Consider the following 22683-nt stretch of genomic DNA (forward strand, 5'->3'; position numbering starts at 1 on the left):
AATTTCTATTTGTTGAAGGAGGCTTCCCATATAGCCTCTAGCATTTCTCTTTGGTGTGACGAGACTTTTTGCATTAAGTACACCATAAGGAGTCCTTGTTTAATGTCCTTGTTATTTTTGGTCTGTCTTCAATATTTTCCAGACGTGTTTACCTCTCAGAGACAGTTCTGGTAACCAATGTTGAGCTCTCAACTTGGCTATTTTCGACCACCATCACTCTTCTTCCTTCTTCAGCACGAATGGTAGTAATAGCCTCATTTAATGAGGGCATATCTTCTTTCCCCAAAATCTGGACTCTCAATGCATCAAATTATATATTCAGTACAGCAAGAAAATTATAAATTCTATCTTTTTCAACAAACCTCTTTAGAGTTGTTGCATCCTCACTGCATTTCATCTGAATGTATTGGTAGTGATCCATTTCCTGCCAGAGATTCTGCGTTAGGTTAGAATATTTTGTAATGGATTTGCTTCCTTGTTTGGTGGTCGAAATCTTACTCTTGATTTCATAAATCTGGACAACATCTCTAACTTTTAAATAGGTTTATTTTGCAGCCTCCCATATCTCCTTGGTTGTACTAAGGAACATGCAAGGGTCACTGATTTCGGGCACCCTTGAATTTCACAACCAAGTCATGACTAACGAATCTTGTTCATTCCAAGCTTCAAATTTGGGATCTCCTTCCTTAAGACCAGTTCCAAGAAGATGACTGAGTTTACCCCTTTCTTTGAGGAAAGTTCGAACCAATTGAGACCACTTAAGGTAATTTTTACCATTCAACCTATAGGAGGCTTGTATGTTTTGTAAGTCACTCGTTGAATTGGAGTGACTTCTTTCATTCAGGGTGTCTCCTTAAGCAGTTTCAGTAATGCTTGAATCAGTCGTATCGACCGTACTCTCTCAAGAGGAAAAAAAGATCAAAAAATAATGTCCAACAAGAACAGTAAGGCCTAAGAAACGAGAGGCTTTGATACCATGTCAAAAAGACGTTTTTCTTATATATTTCAACAGTGAAAAAACTTACAAATAAATACAGCAACTTAGGGCCTATCTTAGGTAACTTCTAAACTAAGTAATAAACTACTTCCTATCTTAGGTAACTTCTAAACTATGTAATAAACTACTTCTAGTAATAGAATACAAACCCTTAGAGTAAGGGATCCTAATCAAATAAAATATTTACAAGTCCTTCAATTAAGGAAACTAATCTCTAACAGGATGCATTTAAAGATGAGATTAAAATTCACAAAGTTTGCACTAGTAATAATTTTAAAATATTTATAAAATCTAAATTTAAATAAATTAGTTTAGTTTTAAAACATCGAAAACAGCAGCAGGCACACTGCAAAACAAATTCTAATTCAGTTTGTGAAAACCATCTATTAATATGACAAAAAGTTGCTATTCATAAAAGAAGCCCGAGTAGGAAACAAGAAAAGATGTCTATTTTCCTTGCTTTGAAATTCCAAGTTTGTTAATAAATCAATTTTAACTTATAATGTAAAGATTGACAGTGTGGAACCGTAAAAAATAAGGAGAAAGATTCTGCCCATACTATAACTTGCCACGTCAAGCTCTGGCCAGTAGCCATATGAAACCATTTAAAGCAATGAAAAGTCTTGTACTTACACAACAACTATGTCGCCTTTTTTACAAAACATGGGATTGCACTGAACATGGTGGAAAGCCCATAAGAATAGAGAATGGAATCAGTCGTTCCCAAAAAGTTTGCTATTCTGGTCTCAGAATCAAGGTGGACATCTGAACAATGTAAAGTTGTCAGTCTGAATGTTGTTCCTATAGAAGATTCAGAAAGAAACCTCTGAAAGTATGCCAGTTAGATAGCTCCAGAATTGATGCTTACCAATTGTTCCATAGAATCCACGAGGACCACAAGAACCGACACCATATTTCTCCAGTGCAAAGGTACAAGAATCCTGAAATAACAGATTTACTTCATAGCTTAGTTTTTTTTTTTTTTAAAAAAAGAACCCTCAAAAGCATTGTCTACTTAACCCCAAAGCCTTTTCTAGAAAATAAGCCGTTTTTAAAATAATACCTAAAACTCTTCATAAACAGAATTTGGTTTAGGTAAATTCTGAGGAAATATCAAGAGGGGATGTATATGTTTTGAGGAAAAACTGGAAAGGATTTCATTCTGCCATCTAGCTATAGGAATTTTTTTCCGGTTTGTTATCTGTTCCATAATCTTCTAAGAAAATAGACGTAAATAACAACAACAGATTACTCACAAGCAGCTTTTCATGCCCTACAAATCCAAGATAATTTGCAGAAGCAAAGTTCACAACTTCTTTTCCGTTGACTATAGCACGGGTCCCTGCAGCACTGTATAAAGGTGAACTCATAAGCTAGTTTACCTATGAAAAGCCTTTTTTCCTTGAAATTACAACTTTCTACAATATCAACAGTTATATATCAGAATCAATTATTACAAGTACTGAACTGAATACAACTAAGGCAACTCTAACTAAATCAAACTCTAAAGAACCCACACATGGTTTACACGGTGGAGTCTCAAACCTGAGACCTCATGAATCCCAGGGTCTCAACCTTGCCAACTCTGCCAAGGATAGAAATGGTAAAAGCCACATTGGAGATAAGGCCGTTCAGATTGGGAGAGAACCAAAAAATGAAAACCATAATATATTTCACTGAAGTTAATACTCTCCCAGATCTTCAAAATTGAGGATGAAAGGAATACATGTAAGAGGAATCATAATTTTTGAAGAGTTGAATGCAATTCATTTTATGCAAAAACGAAAATCATATTCACCTTTCCAGAACCGGGGGTTCACTCTGCATCTCTTCTGTAATAGGAGGAATGAGAGATTCTGGGACCCATTCATCACAGAGCTCATCTATTTCCTACAGACATTCCAGAGGATTCTCAGATTGTTAGGTTGACACAATATCATCATCATGAAAATAAATGATATTGTAAATTGACTCAATAGAAGAATGCAGAAAGTATATCAATCATAGTATAATACAAGGGTAAAATATGACACAAATGCATAATTTAATTTTGCTATTATAGATGTAAAATACATCAATAGGTACAACAGCAGTGCACTTGGTCCAACACCTTATCAAACATATCAGTAGAAAATTTTAGCCCAAACATAAAATTAGAAGAGTATATATGGCTAGCCTTGTGATAAATAATAATAGTGTGATGATTGAAACATGCAAACTTAGAACTTGTTATTTGATGGGATACATTCTATGGAAGAACGTAAGAACAATTTTATTCAAGAAAGAAGAACAAAAGCAATGAAACTGAACTGCAGATTACACATGTTTAAGGAGTAAATAATGGCTTGCCCCTGTTAGACCTTTAAATATAGTCCTTAATCAAATGGGATTAAAAAAGGGTGTGTTGGAAAGCTATCAAATAAATTTCCATAGTAGCAAGGTTTTGCAGAAGGCAGCAAAAACAAGACTACAGCTATAAAGAAAATTTTTGAATCATTAAGGTATGTTTTCTTGATGCTTTGGCATTGTACTATTTTTCCCTTATTGCTAGTTTTTTTTAATCTTTTTTTAATTTTCGCATGCTATTGGTAAAAGCAAAAGGCAAAAGCACCAAACATGCAGAGCCTAAATATTCTAATCCAAATACAAGAAGAGTCAAATCCTGGATATGAACTATTGAATAGAAACATAACATGTTAATGAATTCTCAGAATTATAACATCAACACCCAATAAACATGAGACAGTATTAGTCCAGGGTGAACAACATTAAATGAAAGTTGAATTTCAGCACAAACCTTCTTAGTTAAAGGCCGCTTAGGAGGCTTGTAACATTTTTGCGAAAGCAGAAAAAGAATGACCACCAAAAGAAGAACCTCAACAAATAAATGCCCTACAATCAAAGCTTAAAAACTTTGAAGTTAATAAACATGTAAAGCACAAAGTGGAGAAAAGATAGCATCATATAAATAGGATTTCGAGAGGGTACCGCCTGTATGGACTCCAAACACTACAGCTCGTGCAGAGGGGGCATCCAAAGCCAAAGTGACCCAATCTAAAGTAGCATTAACGAAGTTTAAAGCAGCTGATTCCATTGCAACTTGTAAGGCCACTACACAAATAATAGGATCTGATGAAGAATTTAATTTTTGCTAAAGCAGCTAGTAATTTAGCCCACTCACCTCAGTTTTGCAGCCATTAGTTAACAACTTAGCCTTGAATTATTTTATACTTATCCCCCGCCCAAGAAAAAGGCAAATCATAGAAAGTAAAATCATAATTTAATTTATAATAAATGCCTACAAATCAAAGCTAAATCCAAGGTAATAACTTTACATAAAAATTAAAATCCAAAAACAAAAGAAAACACTTTGAACGTTGAATTCTTCAAAAATACCATCAACTTCGATAAGCAAATACACTTTTTCACTAAAAATATACTTAGTAAAAGAAACAAATAAACCAAAAAGTACCAACGCTAATGAAAATTATCCAAAAGTAGAATACAATTTTAACAAAAAATAACACCACTACAAGAAGACAACTGAAGCAAATATAGAAGGAATACTAAACGATGAATACAAAGTTCTATATCTTTAAATGCTGATTACAGAAGAAAAAGTAATATTTGTTTAGCCAGAAGAAGAAGAAGCTAAGGAGATCAACCAGATTTGATTGGATATACATATATATATATATATATATATAACGATCTCCAAATAATTGTATGCAATTTTAATGGGAGAATCAAAATCAACGTCGCAAAAATAAAATATGTAAAAATAAAAGGCGAATTCTAGGAAAAGGGAGAAGCGAGAGCGAAACTAATGCGGAAACCGGAAAAGCGCAAACCTCTTGATTTCAGTTCGTATGGATTTTATTTATATTTATTATTAATAATAATAAATATATACTCTTTCTTTTGCAGCCTGGCTTTGACATGGGAAGGAACATGTGGAGGACTCGGTCAACCCAGTCAAGCCCACCGCTTTTCTTTTTCTTTTTTATTTATTTTATTTGAGTAATAAAATGGATAAATTATTATTTAATTATGAGAAGATTCTAATTTAATAGTTAATAAAATTGACATAATTATATAATTAATTTTTATTAATTATATATTTTATTAATTTAATTTTAATTCAATGAATATATTTTCTCTGATCAGATGATGGATGGCAGTTGAGATTCGAACCAATGTCGAATAGAGAACTTTTGAGCATATAAACCTCTAAAACAAATCTAATACTTGATTAATAATCGGATCGAATATATATATATATATATATATATATATATATATATATATATATATATATATATATATATATTAAACTTTAGTTAGTACAATATTAAAATAAAAAATTAGCTTAAGATTTTTATATTTAAAAATTAAATTATTTTTTTTATTTTCATGATTATATATATAAATATATTAAAAATAAATAAAAATTCGATTAGCAAACTTGAACTATATTTTTTATTAGTATATGATAATTATAAGATAGTATTTGTTCAGAATTTTCTTAACTAATTGAAAACGCACACACACCTTGTAAACACAATTGCTTGAACCCAAGACCTATAGTAAGAATAATATTCTCGTTTAATATTTGGGTCACTTGACGATAAAATCAGGCCCAATAAGCCTTTAAACGTATGAGCAAGCCCAAAACTAACATACCAGACTTGTACACGAATGACCCACTCAGTTTATCAAAGCCAAACCTACGTTCTCTCTCCCTCGTCCTGCCCTCATCTCCCTCGTCCTATCCAGTATCCACTAACTTCATAACCTTCACAGCATAATATCACTCTCCCAACTCTTATTTAATTAAATAAAATCAAAGTTTACAAGTTAGACAACAAACATCAATAAAGAGCTTATACCCTACATAGGAGAGAGTATCGAGTTAGGGTTTTAAATAGTTTTCGCGGTCATATTTTTGGTCGCGTCGCGTTTATCACGGTTTTAGATATAACGGATGTTATTCCGATTATTGCGGATATCGTGATCGTGAATTTTTTTTTTGAATGAGCTGTTTTTTTAATAAAAAAACCTTTTTAAAAAAAATTAAAATAACAGAATAATAGAATAATAACGGTCCGCTATTGCCGCGATTGGCCGTGATCCGCTAAATTACGACCGTGATCGGCCGCTATTGGTGTGATACCGCTTCACACCGTTATTTTTTGTGATAGCAGTTTCGGACACCACCACGACCGCGATACCGCTATTCGGCCACTATTTGAAACCCTGTCTCAAGTAGTGAATACCTCAAAAAAATTGTCACCAATTATCATCAAAATCAACACCTTTTTACCCAAACGGAAACACCATCCATCAAACCCAACATCTCCCACCACTGAACACACCCTAACCCACAAATTAGATCAAAATACACCCAAATCTCTTGCTTAAAGTTAAATGTTGTAGGTTATGCAATAAGGCTTGTTAGTTAGTATTTTAATATAACACTAACTCTTACAAAAGTTAGATAGATAAAAATAACTACTAGGTAGTTTATTTCTAATAGGACACTTACTCCTAACTTTTCCTATAAAGGAAATATGTATTTTCACTGTTCATAACATATAAAAATAAAAGAGTTCTTTTTCTTCTCCACTATGTTATTTACTATTTATCAACATGGTATCAGTTAGGTGACATATCCTTCTTCCTAACCCTAGTCGATTATTTTTTTTACCCTAAATCTAGCCGTTGATCATAAATTCCGCCTCTTCTTCATCGGAGGTCACTTCGAAAATCCTCGTTAATTAGCCCAATTTGAACCTTTTTTATGTTTCTTCAGCCTCTATCACATGTCACCGATTGAATGGTGACAATTATATCCCTTGGTCCCAATATGTCTGCCTTTATATAACTTGTCGGCGCAAACAACAATATCTTTTGGAGACAACACCAGTTCCTGCTGTGACGGATCCTGAATATTCAACCTGGCTAAGTGAGAATACCATGATTATGTCATGGCTCATCAATTCCATGATTCCTGTTGTGGGGGAAAACTTTCTGTTGTATGAAACAACGGCTAAAATTTGGAGTGCTGCAAAGGCGATGTATTCGAATATGGAAAATTCTACTGTTTTATTTGGGATCGAGTGTTAACTTGCCAATCTCAAACAAGACAACATGATCGTGACTTAGTATTTTACTCTAATGTCGCGCCTATGGCAGCAACTTGATTTGTTCAAATCCCATGGATGGAGGTGTTTAGAATATGATCGTCTATTTAAGAAGATTGTTGAAAAGCGCCGGATATTCCTGTTTTTGTCTGGTTTGCATCGGGATCTTGATGAAGTTTGAGGACGAGTATTAGGACTCAAAACTCTTCCTTCAATCCGGGAAGTATTCTTTGCAGTACGACGCGAAGAAAGTTGATGTACCGTTATGCTTCCTAATTTGCAACCCCCTGAAGGGTCTGCATTGCTCACTCACTCTCAAACTACTACTTGGTCAAAGAAAGAGAGACCTTGGTGTGACTACTGTAAGAAGGATGGCCATCTACGGGATTTCTGTTGAAAGTTACATGGCAAGCCTACTGATGGGAAATCTTCAAAACAGTATGAACAACGTGATAATCAAGGAAATTTTGATTTGAATACTGATTTACAAGGAAGTTCATTTACTAAAAAACAAATGGAAGAGTTGCAGCAGTTTTTTAGTCAGTTAAACACTCATTCCCAATCCGTACCTGCAGGTAGAATTCCTTCTGCTACTTTGGCTAATACATCTGCCACTCCTACTTGGATTGTGGATTCTGGTGCAAGTGATCATATGACAAGTGATCTTCGGCTCTTTCACACTTTTCATGCCGACTCGTCTATCTCCCATATTCGAACAGCTGATGGTTCTCTATCTGGTGTTGATGGTCATGGGTCTATTCGAATAAATAAGGACATTTTGTTATCTCATATTCTTTATGTTCCCGATCTCACTTGCAATCTTATCTCCATTAGCAAGTTGTCTGCCAATTTATGTTGTACCACAAAATTTAACTCTGATTTTTTTGAATTTCAGGATTCCAGATTGGGGAAAAGTGATTAGCAGTGCTAGACTTTGTGGGGGTCTTTACCTACTTCCAACAACTTTATTTTCCCACCCACCTACTTCCTTCAATGTTATACAATAATTTCCTTTACTTGAACCTGCAACCGATGTTATGTTATTGCACTTTCGTTTAGGACATCCCAATTTCTTTTATCTTGCAAAATTGTTTCCACATTTGTTTTTCAATAAAAGCCTGAAATCTTTTTCTTGTGATATTTGCCCACTTGCTAAACAAACTAAGAGTGTTTATCTATATTCTCCATATAAATCGTCTAAACCATTTACCATTATCCATAATGATATTTGGGGACCATCTCAGGTCGCATCTTTACATGGGTTTCGGTGGATTATTTCATTTATTGATGATCACACTAGTACTACTTGGACCTTTCTCATGAAAACCAAATCTGAAGCTTGTGAAATATTTAAACAGTTCCATAAGATGGTTGAAACTCAATTTCAGTGTTCTATCCAAATGTTTCATTCTGATAATGGTAGTGAGTATTTTACCAATGTTTTGGGTTTTTTCTTTTAGGAAATTGGGATTGTTCATCTTACTTCGTGTGCCAATTCTCCTCAACAAAATGGGATTGCTGAGCAAAAAAACAGACATCTTCTTGAGGTTACTCGGTCTCTACTACTTTTCACAAATGTTTCTAACTATTTTTTGGGGGGAAGCCCTTTTAACTGCTACTTATTTGATTAACCGTCTCCCTAGTAAACTGTTATAATTTAAGTGTCTGAGAAATGTTTTTCTTCAGTTTTTTCCCAATTTTAAACCGATGACTTCATTGTTACCCCTTAGAGTTTTTGGTTGTACTGTGTTCGTTCATAACAATGTTCCTTTCAGATCTAAATTAGATCCTCGAGCATTTCAGTGTGTTTCTGGGTTATTCATCGACTCAAAATGACTTTCGGTGTTATTATCCTCGTACAAAGAAATTCTTTATTACTATGGACGTTACTTTCTTTTAAAAAACTCCTTTTTTCCTTATAATTGCTATTCAGGGGGAGTCATATAATGAATATCAGTTTGTTGACTCACAATAATTGTCACTTGATTTGCAGCCAACTTTTTTTTATCAACCAACACCTTCAAACGAGTTAAACCAGTTGAATAAGTCTACAAAATCGCTCCAGTCAGACCAAACAACACTACCAAACCCAGAAAATGTATCATTTCCAAACCATCCCACCGAAACATATTTACCTCGGCATGATCAACATATCACTTCGCCTCAAATACCTCAATCTGAATTGCATATTTACAAGAGACGACAAAAACCAATTTCTAAATCAATCCCTGAACCTAATCCCGAGTCTCCTACACAACATGGACACTGTCATGAACCGAAAACGAACGAGAATCCTTTGGAGAATGAAGAAGGTAATCAGAGTTCTTCCACTGAATTAAATGCTTTAATTAATGCTAATGACTTGCCAATTGCTCAAAGTAAATGAGTAAGAAAATGTAAAAATTATCCACTTGAGAGATTTGTTGCATATGGAAAGCTAACGCCTTGTTTTAAGAACTTTACAGCAAGTGTAGATAGCATTATTGTTCCAGATACGGTGGAAGAAACATTGAAAGATCCCAAGTGGAAAAGGCAGTAGAAGATGAATTAAAAGCACTGGAAAACAACAATACTTGTATTATAGTTGATCTTCCGAAAGATAAAAAACCAGTCGGCTGCAAATGGGTATTCACGGTAAAATACAAAGCTGATGGTAGCATTGAAAGATATAAGGCGAGATTAGTAGCGAAAGGATTCACTCAATCTTTTGGAGTTGATTATTATGAAACGTTTGCTCCGGTAGCAAAACTAAACACTGTGAGAGTGTTACTGTCATTAGTAGTCAATGAGAATTGGGTGTTTCATCAGTTGGACATCAAAAATGCATTTCTAAACGAAAACTTGGAGGAGGAAGTATATATACAAATTTCACCGGTTGTGAAGAGTAATACAGGAAAAGTATGTAGATTACTAAAGTCCTTGTATGGACTTAAGCAAACTCCAAAAGCCTAGTTTGACAGATTTAAAAAGGTGATTATTCAGGATGGTTACAAGCAATGTCAGTTGGATCACACTTTATTTGTCAAAACAGCTTCAAACAACAAAAAGACAATTTTGATTATCTATGTGGATGATCTCATTCTAACGGGTGATGATTGTATGGAGTTAGAAAGACTGAAAAAGCTACTGGCGAAGGAGTTCAAAACCAAAGACTTGGGAACTTTACGGTATTTCTTAGGCATGGAGGTTACAAGGTCAAAAGAAGGAATAGTGATCAATCAAAGGAAATATATCCTTGATCTACTATCAGAAACTGGAATAAAGGGATATAAGCCGGCAGAAACACCCATGGAAGCAAATCTTAAGCTAAGGAGAGAAGAATTGGGAAGTCTCGTTAATAAAGAACAGTATCAAAGGCTAGTAGGTAAACTAATTTATTTATCACTTACTAGACCTGATATTGCGTTCTCTGTCAGTATAGTGAGTCAATATATGAATGATCAAAGAGAATAACATTTAGAGGCTGTGAATAGAATTTTAAGATACTTGAAAATGACACCAGGACATAGGTTAATTTTTAGAAAGAGTGATGTAAGAATTTTTAGAAAGAGTGATGTAAGAATTTTTTCGGATTCAAACTGGGAAGGTGAATTAACGGATAGAAGATCTACAACTGGTTATTGTTCATTTGTTTGGGGAAATATGGTTACTTGGAGAAGTAAAAAACAGGTTGTGGTGTCTCGAAGTAGTGCAAAAACAGAATTTAGAGCAATGACACTTGGAATTTGCGAAGGAATTTGGCTTCAAAGAATGTTAACTGAACTGGGGTTATGTGCCAACAAATGGTTTGAACTTCAGAGTGACAGTAAATCTGCAATAAGTATTGCGAATAATCCAGTTCATCATGACCGATTGAAGAATGTGGAGATTGACAGACATTTCATCTCTGAAAAGGTGAATGGTGGATCGGTGAAGCTCAATTATGTTTCAACAAAGAATCAGTTAGTAGATATTCTCACCAAAGCACTTCCAAGAATTACCTTTGATGAGATTATATCCAAGTTGGGTCTTTTCAACATTTACTCCCCAACTTGAGAGGAAGTGTAGGTTTAGATAGATAAAGATAGCTGCTAGGTAGTTTATTTCTAATAGGAAACTTACTCCTAACTTTTCCTATAAAAGAAATATGTATTTTCACTGTTCATAACATATAAAAATAAAAGACTTCTCTTTCTTCTCCATTATGTTATTTACTAATTATCAACAAATGTAATGTCTAAAATCTTAAATATGGACTAAACTGAATAATTTAAAGTCTTTGTAAGGGCCTGCTCACAAGCAATTGCTTCAGCTTGCTCCAGATTTGCCACATAAGAATCTGGGTAAGTTCCTGCAACCATAATCAAGCCTTCTGAATTACGAATAATTATTCCTAAAACAGAAGTTAAGGTTATTATTTTAAAACATACTATTCAAACTTTAATATTTACATTCTTTTCAAATATTCTATGGATAGTATAAATCTAAAATCTTAAACAACACTATGCATTGGCTTTTAGATATGGATAAAATGGATTTAAGGTTATTTAATTATGTACGAATCAAGTGATCTTAATGATTTAAAATTTATTATTATTCATTGATATCTCGGGTTCGAACACTACATATGTAATACAACAGTAGTATGAGTGTTCATTATTAAATGATTTATAGTATTTGAACAGACACTATCTTATATTTATTTATATTTATAAAAGAATCATTTAATTATGAGTTTGAAATGGATAGTTTTTTTAAATTTAGTTATTTAATTAAAATATGAGTAAACTACATGATTGATTACTTTCATTTAATATTTGTACATTTTTTTATTAAATTTAAAAAAATTAATTTTTGGTCACTTCGTTAGTTTCTTATTAAGTTTTAGTCACTGAAACGTTGATTGTTATTAGTTTGATAATGTGACTCATTAGTAGAATAATTTAATTTTTGTTTGAACACCTCAACTTTAAATAAAATACTATTTATAAATTTTTTGTAAATCCAAAATAGTTTATGGACAAAATTTTTGTTTACCCTTTTTCTAATATTTCATCTTTGCCAAAATTTTAGCCCACACTTCTGCTAGCTTCTTGCTGCCTTCTCCCTTGTGCCCGCCAGCTCACCTACAACTGTGTGGTCACCTATACAATTCTTTAAAGACCATTGCTTCAACACTCTCTACTCTAATATTATTTACCCCAGCTTTAAACAAAATCACTCCCAACCCACAGAAGGAAGAGGAACCACGATCAACGTAGAAACAAGAGTGGATATAGGTCAATTGCACACTCATTATTTTATTAAATTTAGTTTAATTTATCAAGGGGAATGAAAAAAATAAAGAAGTTTGCATACCCATTTTTCTTTCTTTTTTATTACAAATGAAAAACATAAAAGGCTAGTTCATAGTAAACCCTCTCGGCAGGGTCGGTCTAATGAGTTTTAATGCCATGTGCGAGATAATAATTTTATGCCCCTATACTTGTACCGTATAATAGACAAAACATAAATAATTTTTTTAAACAAAAATATAATAGAAATTATAGTCAAACAATATCGATACTAATACAAACCAAAAACTACAATGCTACAAATATCACCTAAAATGATGCCTTTATGCATTTTTTGAAGCAAAAACCTCTATTATTTTACGATAATCAAGACTTTGTAAAAATTGATTTTCGATACTTAGAATTGTTAATCCGTTCAATTTATCTTGAGTCATCGTGCTTCGAAGATAGGATTTCAAGAGCTTCAATTTTGAAAAACTTCTTTCCGCGGAAGCAACCGTAACCGGTACCGTCAACAAAATTTTATATGCTATCAACACATTAGGAAATATATCCATTCTTCTTGCAAACTCCATTATTTGAATAGATGTCCATGGACTTTCACCTTTGTGTGTTTCATATGACAATATTTTCTGCAAAATTTGTAACTCCATAAATAAATCTTTTCCATCAATATCTTTATTATTTCAATGCTTGCTTATATATCTTTATATCATACAACTACACTGTAGCACTATTATTAGTATATATATATATTTCCTTGAAATATAAATTATATAACTAATGAGAAAAATTATTGTCTTTTTTTCTATTTTTTGTTTGTTAAGTAGACGAATTCTACACGCTTTAACTCCTCTGCGTTTGGATTGGTTGCACTTTATGATAGCAAAAGCATTCTTTGCTGCTATGCATGAAAACAAAGTTTTCTATCAATTAGCATTTAAACTTTTCTTTTTCCCTTTTGTACCCATTTTAGAGATTTTTACTTAAAAACATACATCTTTAAAATTTAATTTTCATCTCGGAAAGGATACTCGGCCTCCAGGAAATGTGAGACTTCATCTGGTGGAGACTAAAAAGTTACTAGTTATTCATCTGGAGAACAACTCATCTTGGAGAAAACATCAGCACAGCAGTTTCCTTCGCGGTAGGCATGGTGGAAGGTAAGATCCCAATCAAGCAACTGAAAGCTTCAAATGTCTTCTATAATAACTCCTAACAGATGTAAGGCGGTATCATCGTTCTTGATAAGTTGAATCACCACCTGGACATCTACTTCGCATTCAATGGTCTTATAGCCATGTTCTCAATAGACAATCCAATCCTTATCGCATAAAGTTCAGCAGCAGCACTAGTGCAAATACCCAAATGAGCAGAGAAACCCAACAACTAGTTTCCTGTTTCATTATGCAAAATGCCTCCCACTCCCGAGACCCTTGGGTTTCCTTGCCAAACTCCATAAGTATTCAACTTAAAGCTCCATATTCTTGGAGGTGACCATATAACGTGAAAGCTACCGGTGAAATTCTGAGTTAGTTTATCGTTAGCCATAAGAACCTCCTTTGTGGTGTTAACTATATTATGCCAAAGCCCATAATCATTCTGCATATTTTCATTCGGAACAAATATCTTCTTATAACGCATAATCTAGAGTCTCCAAATGATTGTAGTAAACATCATAATCCATTATGCTTCTAATAATGTAACAACAATCAATGCAAGCATACATTATCGTCTATCAAGTAGTAAGGGTGGACACACCTAATGCATCAAGTATCATATCCACAGGGAATAGTATTACTTCAGAAAATTGTTATTAAATAAACGTAAAATTTTGTACAATTGGTGTAGGGAGCACTTTTATAGCAATGTAATTGAAAACAAAATAGAATAAATTGGATTACATCACAAATAAATGAAGCAATGATCAATTTAGGCAAAGAATTGTGAAATGTCAAACAACAACATACAATTAACAATGCTATGACTACATGATTGATGTGTCTAGCATTAACTTAGCATATTATTCTTCTCTCGAAAATATTCACCAACTTACAAGAAGGACTATATAAGCGTACTAAGAATGCTACGACAAAACAGTCAGCAAAAATTTCTTTTATGCTAGATATTTTTCTCACAGACGCTGATGTTATTCATGATGTAACCAACTCTTGTAGCATTACTGAGTAGTTTATATCTCTACAAACAACCAAAAATAAAACTCAAGCAACACCAATCAATGATACCAAGGCAAAACGAATAAACATAAAACTCATCAAATATATTCAAAATAAAGATCCAAGTTTAACATTTCAACGTGAAATGAAAACAAACCATCTTAACAAAATAAATCTCCCTTCTCAAGTTTGATCTAAATCACAATGATGACTCTAAATCGATCGTTGACTACCGTTCTCACGGTTGTTGGTTGCTCAATGTTTAAGTGATGTTTCCAAAAGGTTCTAAATTGTCATGGTGATAGTAAGAGAGAAAAATGAAAAGTGATTATGAAAATTAGGGTTTCCAAGGATCAGTAAAGTATGTAGAAAATATTATATTTATAGCCTCTTAAAATCAAACTTTTCATCAATAGGAAAATATTTTTTCCCTAAAAATTCATTCTTTGAATTCAAATTCCAGCCATTTTCCCATAGCTTTATTGAACCTTGAAATTTCTCTACTTGTTACCGTAATTACGTTTGTTAACGACATCCAATCAATTTCATTCATTGTTAAATGGTTAAACTATGCCGATGGTAACTAATGTTTGGGTAAGTGTTCCTTTTCAACATTAATGTTTGAAAAGTCACAAATTGTTCACTAATGCTATCGTTTGTTATAAAATGGCCATTCGGCGTTAACAGTCGTTAACAAACCGTTATTACTGTAACAAAATGTTGATGTGACACGATAAAATGATCACTCGACGTTAACAATCGTTAACAAACCGTTATTACGACATCCAATCAATTTCTTTTTCCATCAATCTTTGTCTTTCCCTCTCAAACATGTTGTTAACGTGCTGAGTCAACGGGTTTATCGTGTCACATCAACATTTTGTTACCGTAATAACGGTTTGTTAACGACTGTTAACGCCGAGTGATCATTTTATAACAAACGATAGCATTAGTGATCAATTTGTGACTTTTGAAACATTAATGGTGAAAAGGAACACTTACCCAAACATTAAGTACCATTGGCGTAGTTTAACCATTTAACAATGAATGAAATCACCACTTCGTCATAATATTTAAATTTAGTGATTATATTATAAGTTTTAAAAATTTCTCATTTTTCCCAAAAAAATAATGTAATTGAGTGACTATTTTACCCATTAAAAAAAATAAGAAAACCCAATTTTGATCCATCAATCTAAAGGGCATCTACTACGAAACAAGAAACATTGATCAACTTCAAAAAAGAGAGAATGAGAGAAATAAGAAATTAAGTCAAACATTAGATCCATCAATAATTGTTCAAAATATAAACTAGAAAACAAACCTAATGCATTCAATGTTAAAGATAATGTCACTCCTCAAGACTAAATGTTTCCCATATAACTTCTTCCCTCACAAAGATGGCATCATCCGGAACAAAACCTCCATACCAATACAAATCACCTTTTAAGCGGAATTTGTGGCAACCTTCTTCCTCGGTGCTGCTTCAGTACCTATATAGATCATGATCCATTCCGGAGTAAAAATACGAACAATATGAAGAGAATGAAAATGAATTTCTTATTGAAAGGAAGAGAAAATGTTCATACTTCATACGCAAGTAAACTAAAATCAGAAAGCAAAGAGCTCAAGGAAAGGAGCATTTTCCTACCTTCTCTGAAACCGGTCTTGAACCTGCGAGGAACGTGGCATAGATACCTCATCCTACCGGTTCCTGTTGTCTTTCTTCGGATTGCCTTCACACTCCAGTAATCTGAACCAAAAAATTCATGGAAGATTTCCCTTTGGGCTTAACAATTAACACAAAAACACAAAGCATACGCAAACATCTAATATCCAATTTATAGCCTGTTTTGGACTCAAGTTTATATATCCGCAGCCATGTCCAAGGGCAATTCAAGAAGAGCGAAGAATCAGACCAGCATACAGGGATGGACGGGATGGGGGCAGTAGCCCCACTGAAATTTTAAAATTACTATATATTTTATATTTTTTTCAATATAATTTCTATTGAAAATCTGTTTTCAATTTTAAAAGTTCAAGTTGCCAGCTTATCATATTCAAACAAGAATGTGACACCCATTTCCATTCACAAAATTGCCAGTATAAGAACATTTATTGCTTGATTAAACCGAAGAATACTAAAATCATGACAGGTAAACTACAAGTACTATTATGCAAGTCAAGATTTCAGAAAGAAATGCATTCACATTCCTGCAAGTATATCTTTCTTCATTGTTTTTAGGCAAATGAACTTCAATCAGAACCAAACAAACAAATTCAAGGGAAAACAAAAAACCCAGATTCTCAAACAGCTAAACAAAAAGAAATCCAGATAGGGAAGAAGATTCAATCAATAAAAACAAAAAATTGAAGCTTTAGAGTTGAAAGAGAGGCAGCTTACATTTCCTCTTACGGGCGGCGGGGAAAGCACAGGCGGAGCAACGGCTCTTCTGGAGGTGGAAGCTGCGGCGGCCACATCTAACGCAGAGAGTGTGGGTCTTGTTCCTTCTTTTACCAAAACTCCCGGTTCCCTTTCCCTGCAAATTAACATATCCGTTTCATTGACGAATATATTAAAACAGGCCGCGAGAAGAAAAATAAGACAAAATAGAAGAAAAGGAAAAGAAGAATGTCGTTTACCATTGGAGCTGAGTTGATTCGGGATGAACCCTACGATACTGTGTTGAATTAAGAAAGAGTGGGGGGGGGGGGCGGAGTGTAATTCTATTTTGTCTGCAAATTTGATCACTAATGTTAAAGCTTTATATTTTGATCACTTGCCGTGAGAAGATTAAAAAAAATGATAATGTGACACAATATAATAATATTTTAATTCTTAAAACTTATAGATTCTTTTCATTGATCTTAATTTAAAAATAATTCAATAAATTTAACCTCAACATCTACAAATCTTTTCAATTTGTCCTATATTTGATTTCTAAATAATTTATTCACAAAAGCTATATATATTATGGAATTATTGAGAAATAAAATAAAGATAAATTAAAGCAGTTTACTGGGTTATTTTAAAGGGGGCAGAGGTGTTTGGCAGGGAGACCCCCTGTCGCCTTATTTTTTTTGTTTTGACAATCAATCTGTTGTCTGCTCTTTTGGATAATGCTGTTAAGATTGGTCTTGTTAGGTATCATCCTAAGTGTAGGAGGGTTGGACTCACGCATCTTTCTTTAGCTGATGATATCCTCGTTTTTCCCAGGGTTCGGTGGACTCTGTTGTGGGAGTTCTGTGTCTTGGAGGTTTTCTATGAGTTGTGTGGTCTTAAGCTTAATGCTGAGAAGACTGGATTGTTTGCTTGTGGTGTGGCGGGGAGTCAACTCGACTTAATCAAAATAGCTACGGGGTTCAAGGAGGGGCGCCTCCCTGTGAGGTATTTGGGTGTTCCTTTGGTGATCAGGAAACTCACTGAGTCTGATTGTTGGCTTTAGTGGAAAAGGTTAGAAGCAAGTTCGCTTTGTGAGCCAGCAAGAAGCTTAGTTATGGTGGACGATTGCAGCTTATCAGAGAAATTCTCTTTAGTGTTTTTAATTATTGGAGCAAACAATTAATTCTTCCTAAAGTTGTCATTCAAAAGATTGAGCAACTTTGTAGTAGATTCTTTTGGTGTGGGAATGAGGATTCAGCTAGAGGGGCTCGTGTTAGATGGAATGCCATTTGTTCTGCTAAATCTAAAGGTGGATGGGATTGAGGAGCCTTCATTGTTGGAGCAGGACTTGTTGATGTTAGTTAAGAAGATTTTGGCTGATGAAGGATCATTGTGGGTTGCTTGGATTAAATAATATATGATGAAGCATGCTGATTTTAGGTACGTTGTTTGTAAGCCTACTTTTAGTTGGGTTCTGACCAAGCTATCGAAACTTAGAGGTGAGGTTTGAGAGATTGTTTAACAGGGGTCATGTCAATTGGACTTTGGTTGATATAGTAAGTGGATTTGGGATCGTATCAGAGAAAGAAAGGTATAGGTAAGTTGGCACAAAGTTGTCTGGTTTTGTGGTTATATTACAATTCTATTGCATCCATGTCAACAGTTAATTTGGATTGAGACTATTTTTAACCAAAATCCACTTAAAAGTTAGTATAATTAATTCACTAGGGGTAAATAAAGTTGGTAAAAATCCTAGAATTGAAGAGTAGAAATAAAAGCAAATCTTCTCAGAAAAACTCCAGATTTTCTACCAATTGAAAACCATGTATTAGGTAGGTGGAATAAAATTTATTATTAACATTTGTTTTAATGTATACATAGGCAAAATATATGCATAAACATGAAGGAGGACAATGAGTTTTGAGAGCCATGAACATCAGCTGAAGATTGACTCAGTCCTCGCTCAGTCTCCTGGGTTGACTCAGTTTATCGTCAATCAACTCACCTTCCTCAGTGATTGTCGGTCACAGAGCTAAACCATGGTACATATATGTATGCATCCCAGTGTTTTGTTTATTTTTATAAGTTCTAAGTATCTATGGTTAAAGAACGATTGTTATTCTTAAAATTTTTAAATTCGAGCATGTCGCCTATAGGATAGGGGCGGATGCACTAAACCCGTATAGGGGCCAAGTACGTCCTATTATTTTGATAAAATAATTAAATTTAACTTAATGTGTTAAGAAAAAAAATACATACCCATTATTTAAAAAATAAAAAAATTAAAATTTTGGACCTCTATTCTTAAGTTGTTAGATCCGTCACTGCAATAGAAATGTTTGAGTTTTCATTATCAGAGGTACAATGATGATAAGTTTTTCCAGTGTCGGATGGTTATTACAGTAGCAAGGCTAGTGACAGCGCTAGTGAATCGGCCAGTGGCCTCGTTGACGACCATGCTATATTACAGTCATCTTCTTCCTCGGAACCTCAACTTGGAACGATTGGTTCGACGTGAGTTGCTGTGTCCTGAGAACTACTTGTTCCGTTTCCTCATCAACCTCTTGAGATGCTTCTGGGAATAGCCCATTTGTTGTTTTTAAGAGCCAGACTGGGATCATTTTTTAGGGTTGGAACCCATTGATTGATCCGTGAGTTTTATGTGCTCGACTGTTTGTATGTTAATATTTGAACATAAATAAGATTTGAAATAAAGATGGCTTGGGGGTGCCGTCGGATATTAACTCAAAGTCTAGTCCAATTATTATTATTTTTAATTATAAGGGAGAAAATTTTCATTACTCTTGATTCGGATTTAAGATGATTTTATTCGATCATGTCCATCCTTGAGCCTGGACAAAAAAAAAACCCTCAAAATTAAAAGTTCACATATAAATAAAAATGATATATTATCTATATTGTCGTCCACCTACTATTTTAGTTCTATTTTGACCATCTATTTATTTTAAAATCATAATTAATGTTATATTTTAATTTTTATTATTCATGGTTAAAAAATTAACGACAATGATGATGTCGTATTTTTAAACTATTTTTTCACTTTCCACTTAATTATTCTTTTATTATTTTTTTTAAAAGATGGAGAAAATTAAAATCTAGCATATATCCTCCTAAAAGAGGATCATACTTGTTTTGTGCAGGTAGTTGAGTGTTTAATAATTTTTTTGATGTTTTCTATTTAAAATTTAATGTATCTATTAGATAGTTTATTTAATTAGATAGTTTATTAAATGTAATAAAAATAAATTATAAGCAAATTTGTTTAGTTATGTTTGTTCTTATATATAATTCAATTTTTTTTAGAAATTTGTTATCAGGGCTCTAATTTTTATGTTTGCTCTAAGCATCTAAAATCTCATAAATGGGCCTATTCCGCCTTCCTTTTGAGATAAAATTCGCACTCAATCCGACCCGATACAAATATATATATATATATTGATAAAATAGTATCTACTTGAAAAAATATAAAAATGATTATTATTATAACTATCCCTAAATATATAAGGTATACTTAAATTATTTTTTTAAGTCATGTCAGATATTTTTCATGACCAAAACTCATAATTTAAAAAATTTAATTTGACCCACTTAGAATCCATTTAAAAAAAGGCCAAACTAGTAAGATTGGTTGGGATTCCATGTCCAATTCCAACTCTTGAAGGTGGAAAGTCAATGAGCCCGACTCACTTAATGACAATATATTAGACACATAAAAAAGAGTTCCCTCCTCGTTCTCAATCAACAAAACAGCATCCATTAGTTGACTCAGTAGTTTGTGTATTTTATTTTGGGTAACATCATCCATTTATATTAGACACAAATTGTCACTAATATTTAAATAAGGTTTTTTATTGAATTATTTTTAAAATATGATCAATTTGATAGGTTGTGTAAGTAATAAGGACTAAATGTGTAATTATATAAATTTTATTAATTATCACGTCAACACTTCCGTTAATTGTTAACGTTAAGTGGCTTGATTGACTGCATTTAAATAATTTAGTGACCTTATTGATAAAATTTCAAAAATGATGGTCAAGATGAAAAGGACAATAGTTAGATAGTCACTGTTATAGTTTAACTAAAAAAGATTATGAAAAATAATATAATAAATATTTTATTTTAATTAAGTTAACAACAACAAATCACAAGACTGTCATTCGAAAATATTAGGGATGGGCATGAGACCCGAACCCGACGGGTTTTGACCCGAAACGAAAAAATATATAATTTTACCTTATATATTTATGAATAATTACAATAATACCTCTCTCTCTATATATTTTTTTTCAATTAAGTCATTGTTTTTATTGAATAGTTTTTATTATTATTTCGGGGCGGGTCGTGTTTCTAAGTTATATATTGGGTCGGATTTCGATCGGGTAAAATCTTATTTTGGTCGGGTTGGGTCGGTCTTGGGTGAAGGATCTCTTGTTTTCAGGTCGGGTCGGATGGACCAAAAACCCAATCCATGCCCATGCCTAGAAAGTATTGAGAAATCCTTTCCACCCTCTACATATTCCTACACTTTTTTTCCCTCTTAATTTATTTTTTATCAAACGAATCACACCACAAAATTTTCAAACTGAATCGGATAAAATTCAGATCACAGACATTATCATTTATCTTCGGAACACTGATAATGGATTGAAAGATACCCAAAATGAGTGTAACCTCACTGTATCATCCTCGCTTCTGAACGACTTGTATCCATCGTCATCGCCTTCATCTGTGCAGAGCTTTGTACTGCAAGAAAAACCAATATGTAATTACATGTTACAACAGCAACTAGCACCAGCCTTGGAGAATCATCATCTTCCATTGAGCAATAGTGGTATATCGTTACAGTAAAACTGTTCAAAGTTGTTCCGATACTTCGTTTAATATGATCACGCTAAGAAAATCAACAGGGAGAGACTTGTTCCGATGGAGGTGGCTTAAACAGTGTCTGGTCCAAAGCCTCGGAGTGCATGCATCATTTGAAGCTTCGTCTCCTTTGTAGGAGGCTCCCCTTGAAGTTTCTCTACAAACTGTATATAAGCAACTATTTGGTTACTACTTAAACGAAGGTATAATGATAAAAAATGTATTTAACGTTTAAATAAATAATCATTTTAGTTTTTTTTTTTATATCTTTAGCTCAAACCCCCTCCATTTTATTGTAAGATAAAAAAGTTCATGAGTAGATGTAAATCGTTAATTGACTAACAATTAAATATTTTTCGTTGATATGACAAGTCTTATGAATACGAATTGATGACGCGACACATTCACGTATTTAAAAAGATGACGTGACACATATCATATGTATATAAGTGATAACATAGCATGTGATACGTGTAGATAACTGATTATATGACACATGTTATGCAGGGATGGCAAACAACCGGGGTGGGTGCTGATACCCCATTCTCATACCCACTTAATATTTTCATATCCACCACCTATCCACCACCAACTACGGATAAAATTTTCAAATCCACACATACCCACGTAGGTATATTCTTAAATTCATCTCCACACACACTACCTAACTAGATATTAACCACTCATCATGTATACATCTATACCTGCTCATACCCTCCGACTTGAGATATGAGAAACGACGGTCTTCAATTTTAAAAATGCTTATACCCTAACATTTGGTTAAATTACAAATCATGTCTTATAAAATCTTAAGATTTACATA

At 33.4% G+C, this 22683-nt stretch overlaps 1 protein-coding gene and 1 pseudogene across 3 annotated transcripts; both read right to left on the reverse strand.

The window, feature by feature from the left end:
- Window positions 1-4915, reverse strand: part of LOC120175816 — a 17420-nt pseudogene extending 12505 nt beyond the window's left edge.
- LOC120175817 (60S ribosomal protein L37-3-like) lies at window positions 4898-17323 on the reverse strand. 3 transcript variants are annotated; one of them, XM_039182374.1, is made up of 5 exons: window positions 17234-17323; window positions 16995-17130; window positions 16242-16343; window positions 16027-16083; window positions 4898-4909 (listed from the first exon to the last, which is right to left on the reverse strand). In XM_039182374.1, the coding sequence occupies exons 1-4, from the start codon at window positions 17234-17236 to the stop codon at window positions 16037-16039; spliced, it is 288 nt and encodes a 95-aa protein (XP_039038305.1). In that variant the 5' UTR covers window positions 17237-17323; the 3' UTR covers window positions 4898-4909; window positions 16027-16036. The 3 variants fall into 3 exon arrangements, with proteins under 3 accessions (XP_039038305.1, XP_039038304.1, XP_039038303.1); XM_039182373.1 differs by lacking the exon at window positions 4898-4909 and adding an exon at window positions 9301-9311 and having other exon boundaries at window positions 16021-16083; XM_039182372.1 differs by lacking the exon at window positions 4898-4909 and having other exon boundaries at window positions 15826-16083.
- Between the last annotated feature and the right edge of the window lie 5360 nt (window positions 17324-22683).

The sequence above is a fragment of the Hibiscus syriacus genome, unplaced genomic scaffold, assembly GCF_006381635.1.
Source record: "Hibiscus syriacus cultivar Baekdansim isolate YM2019G1 unplaced genomic scaffold, ASM638163v2 tig00112215_pilon, whole genome shotgun sequence".
Taxonomy (NCBI): Eukaryota; Viridiplantae; Streptophyta; class Magnoliopsida; order Malvales; family Malvaceae; genus Hibiscus; species Hibiscus syriacus.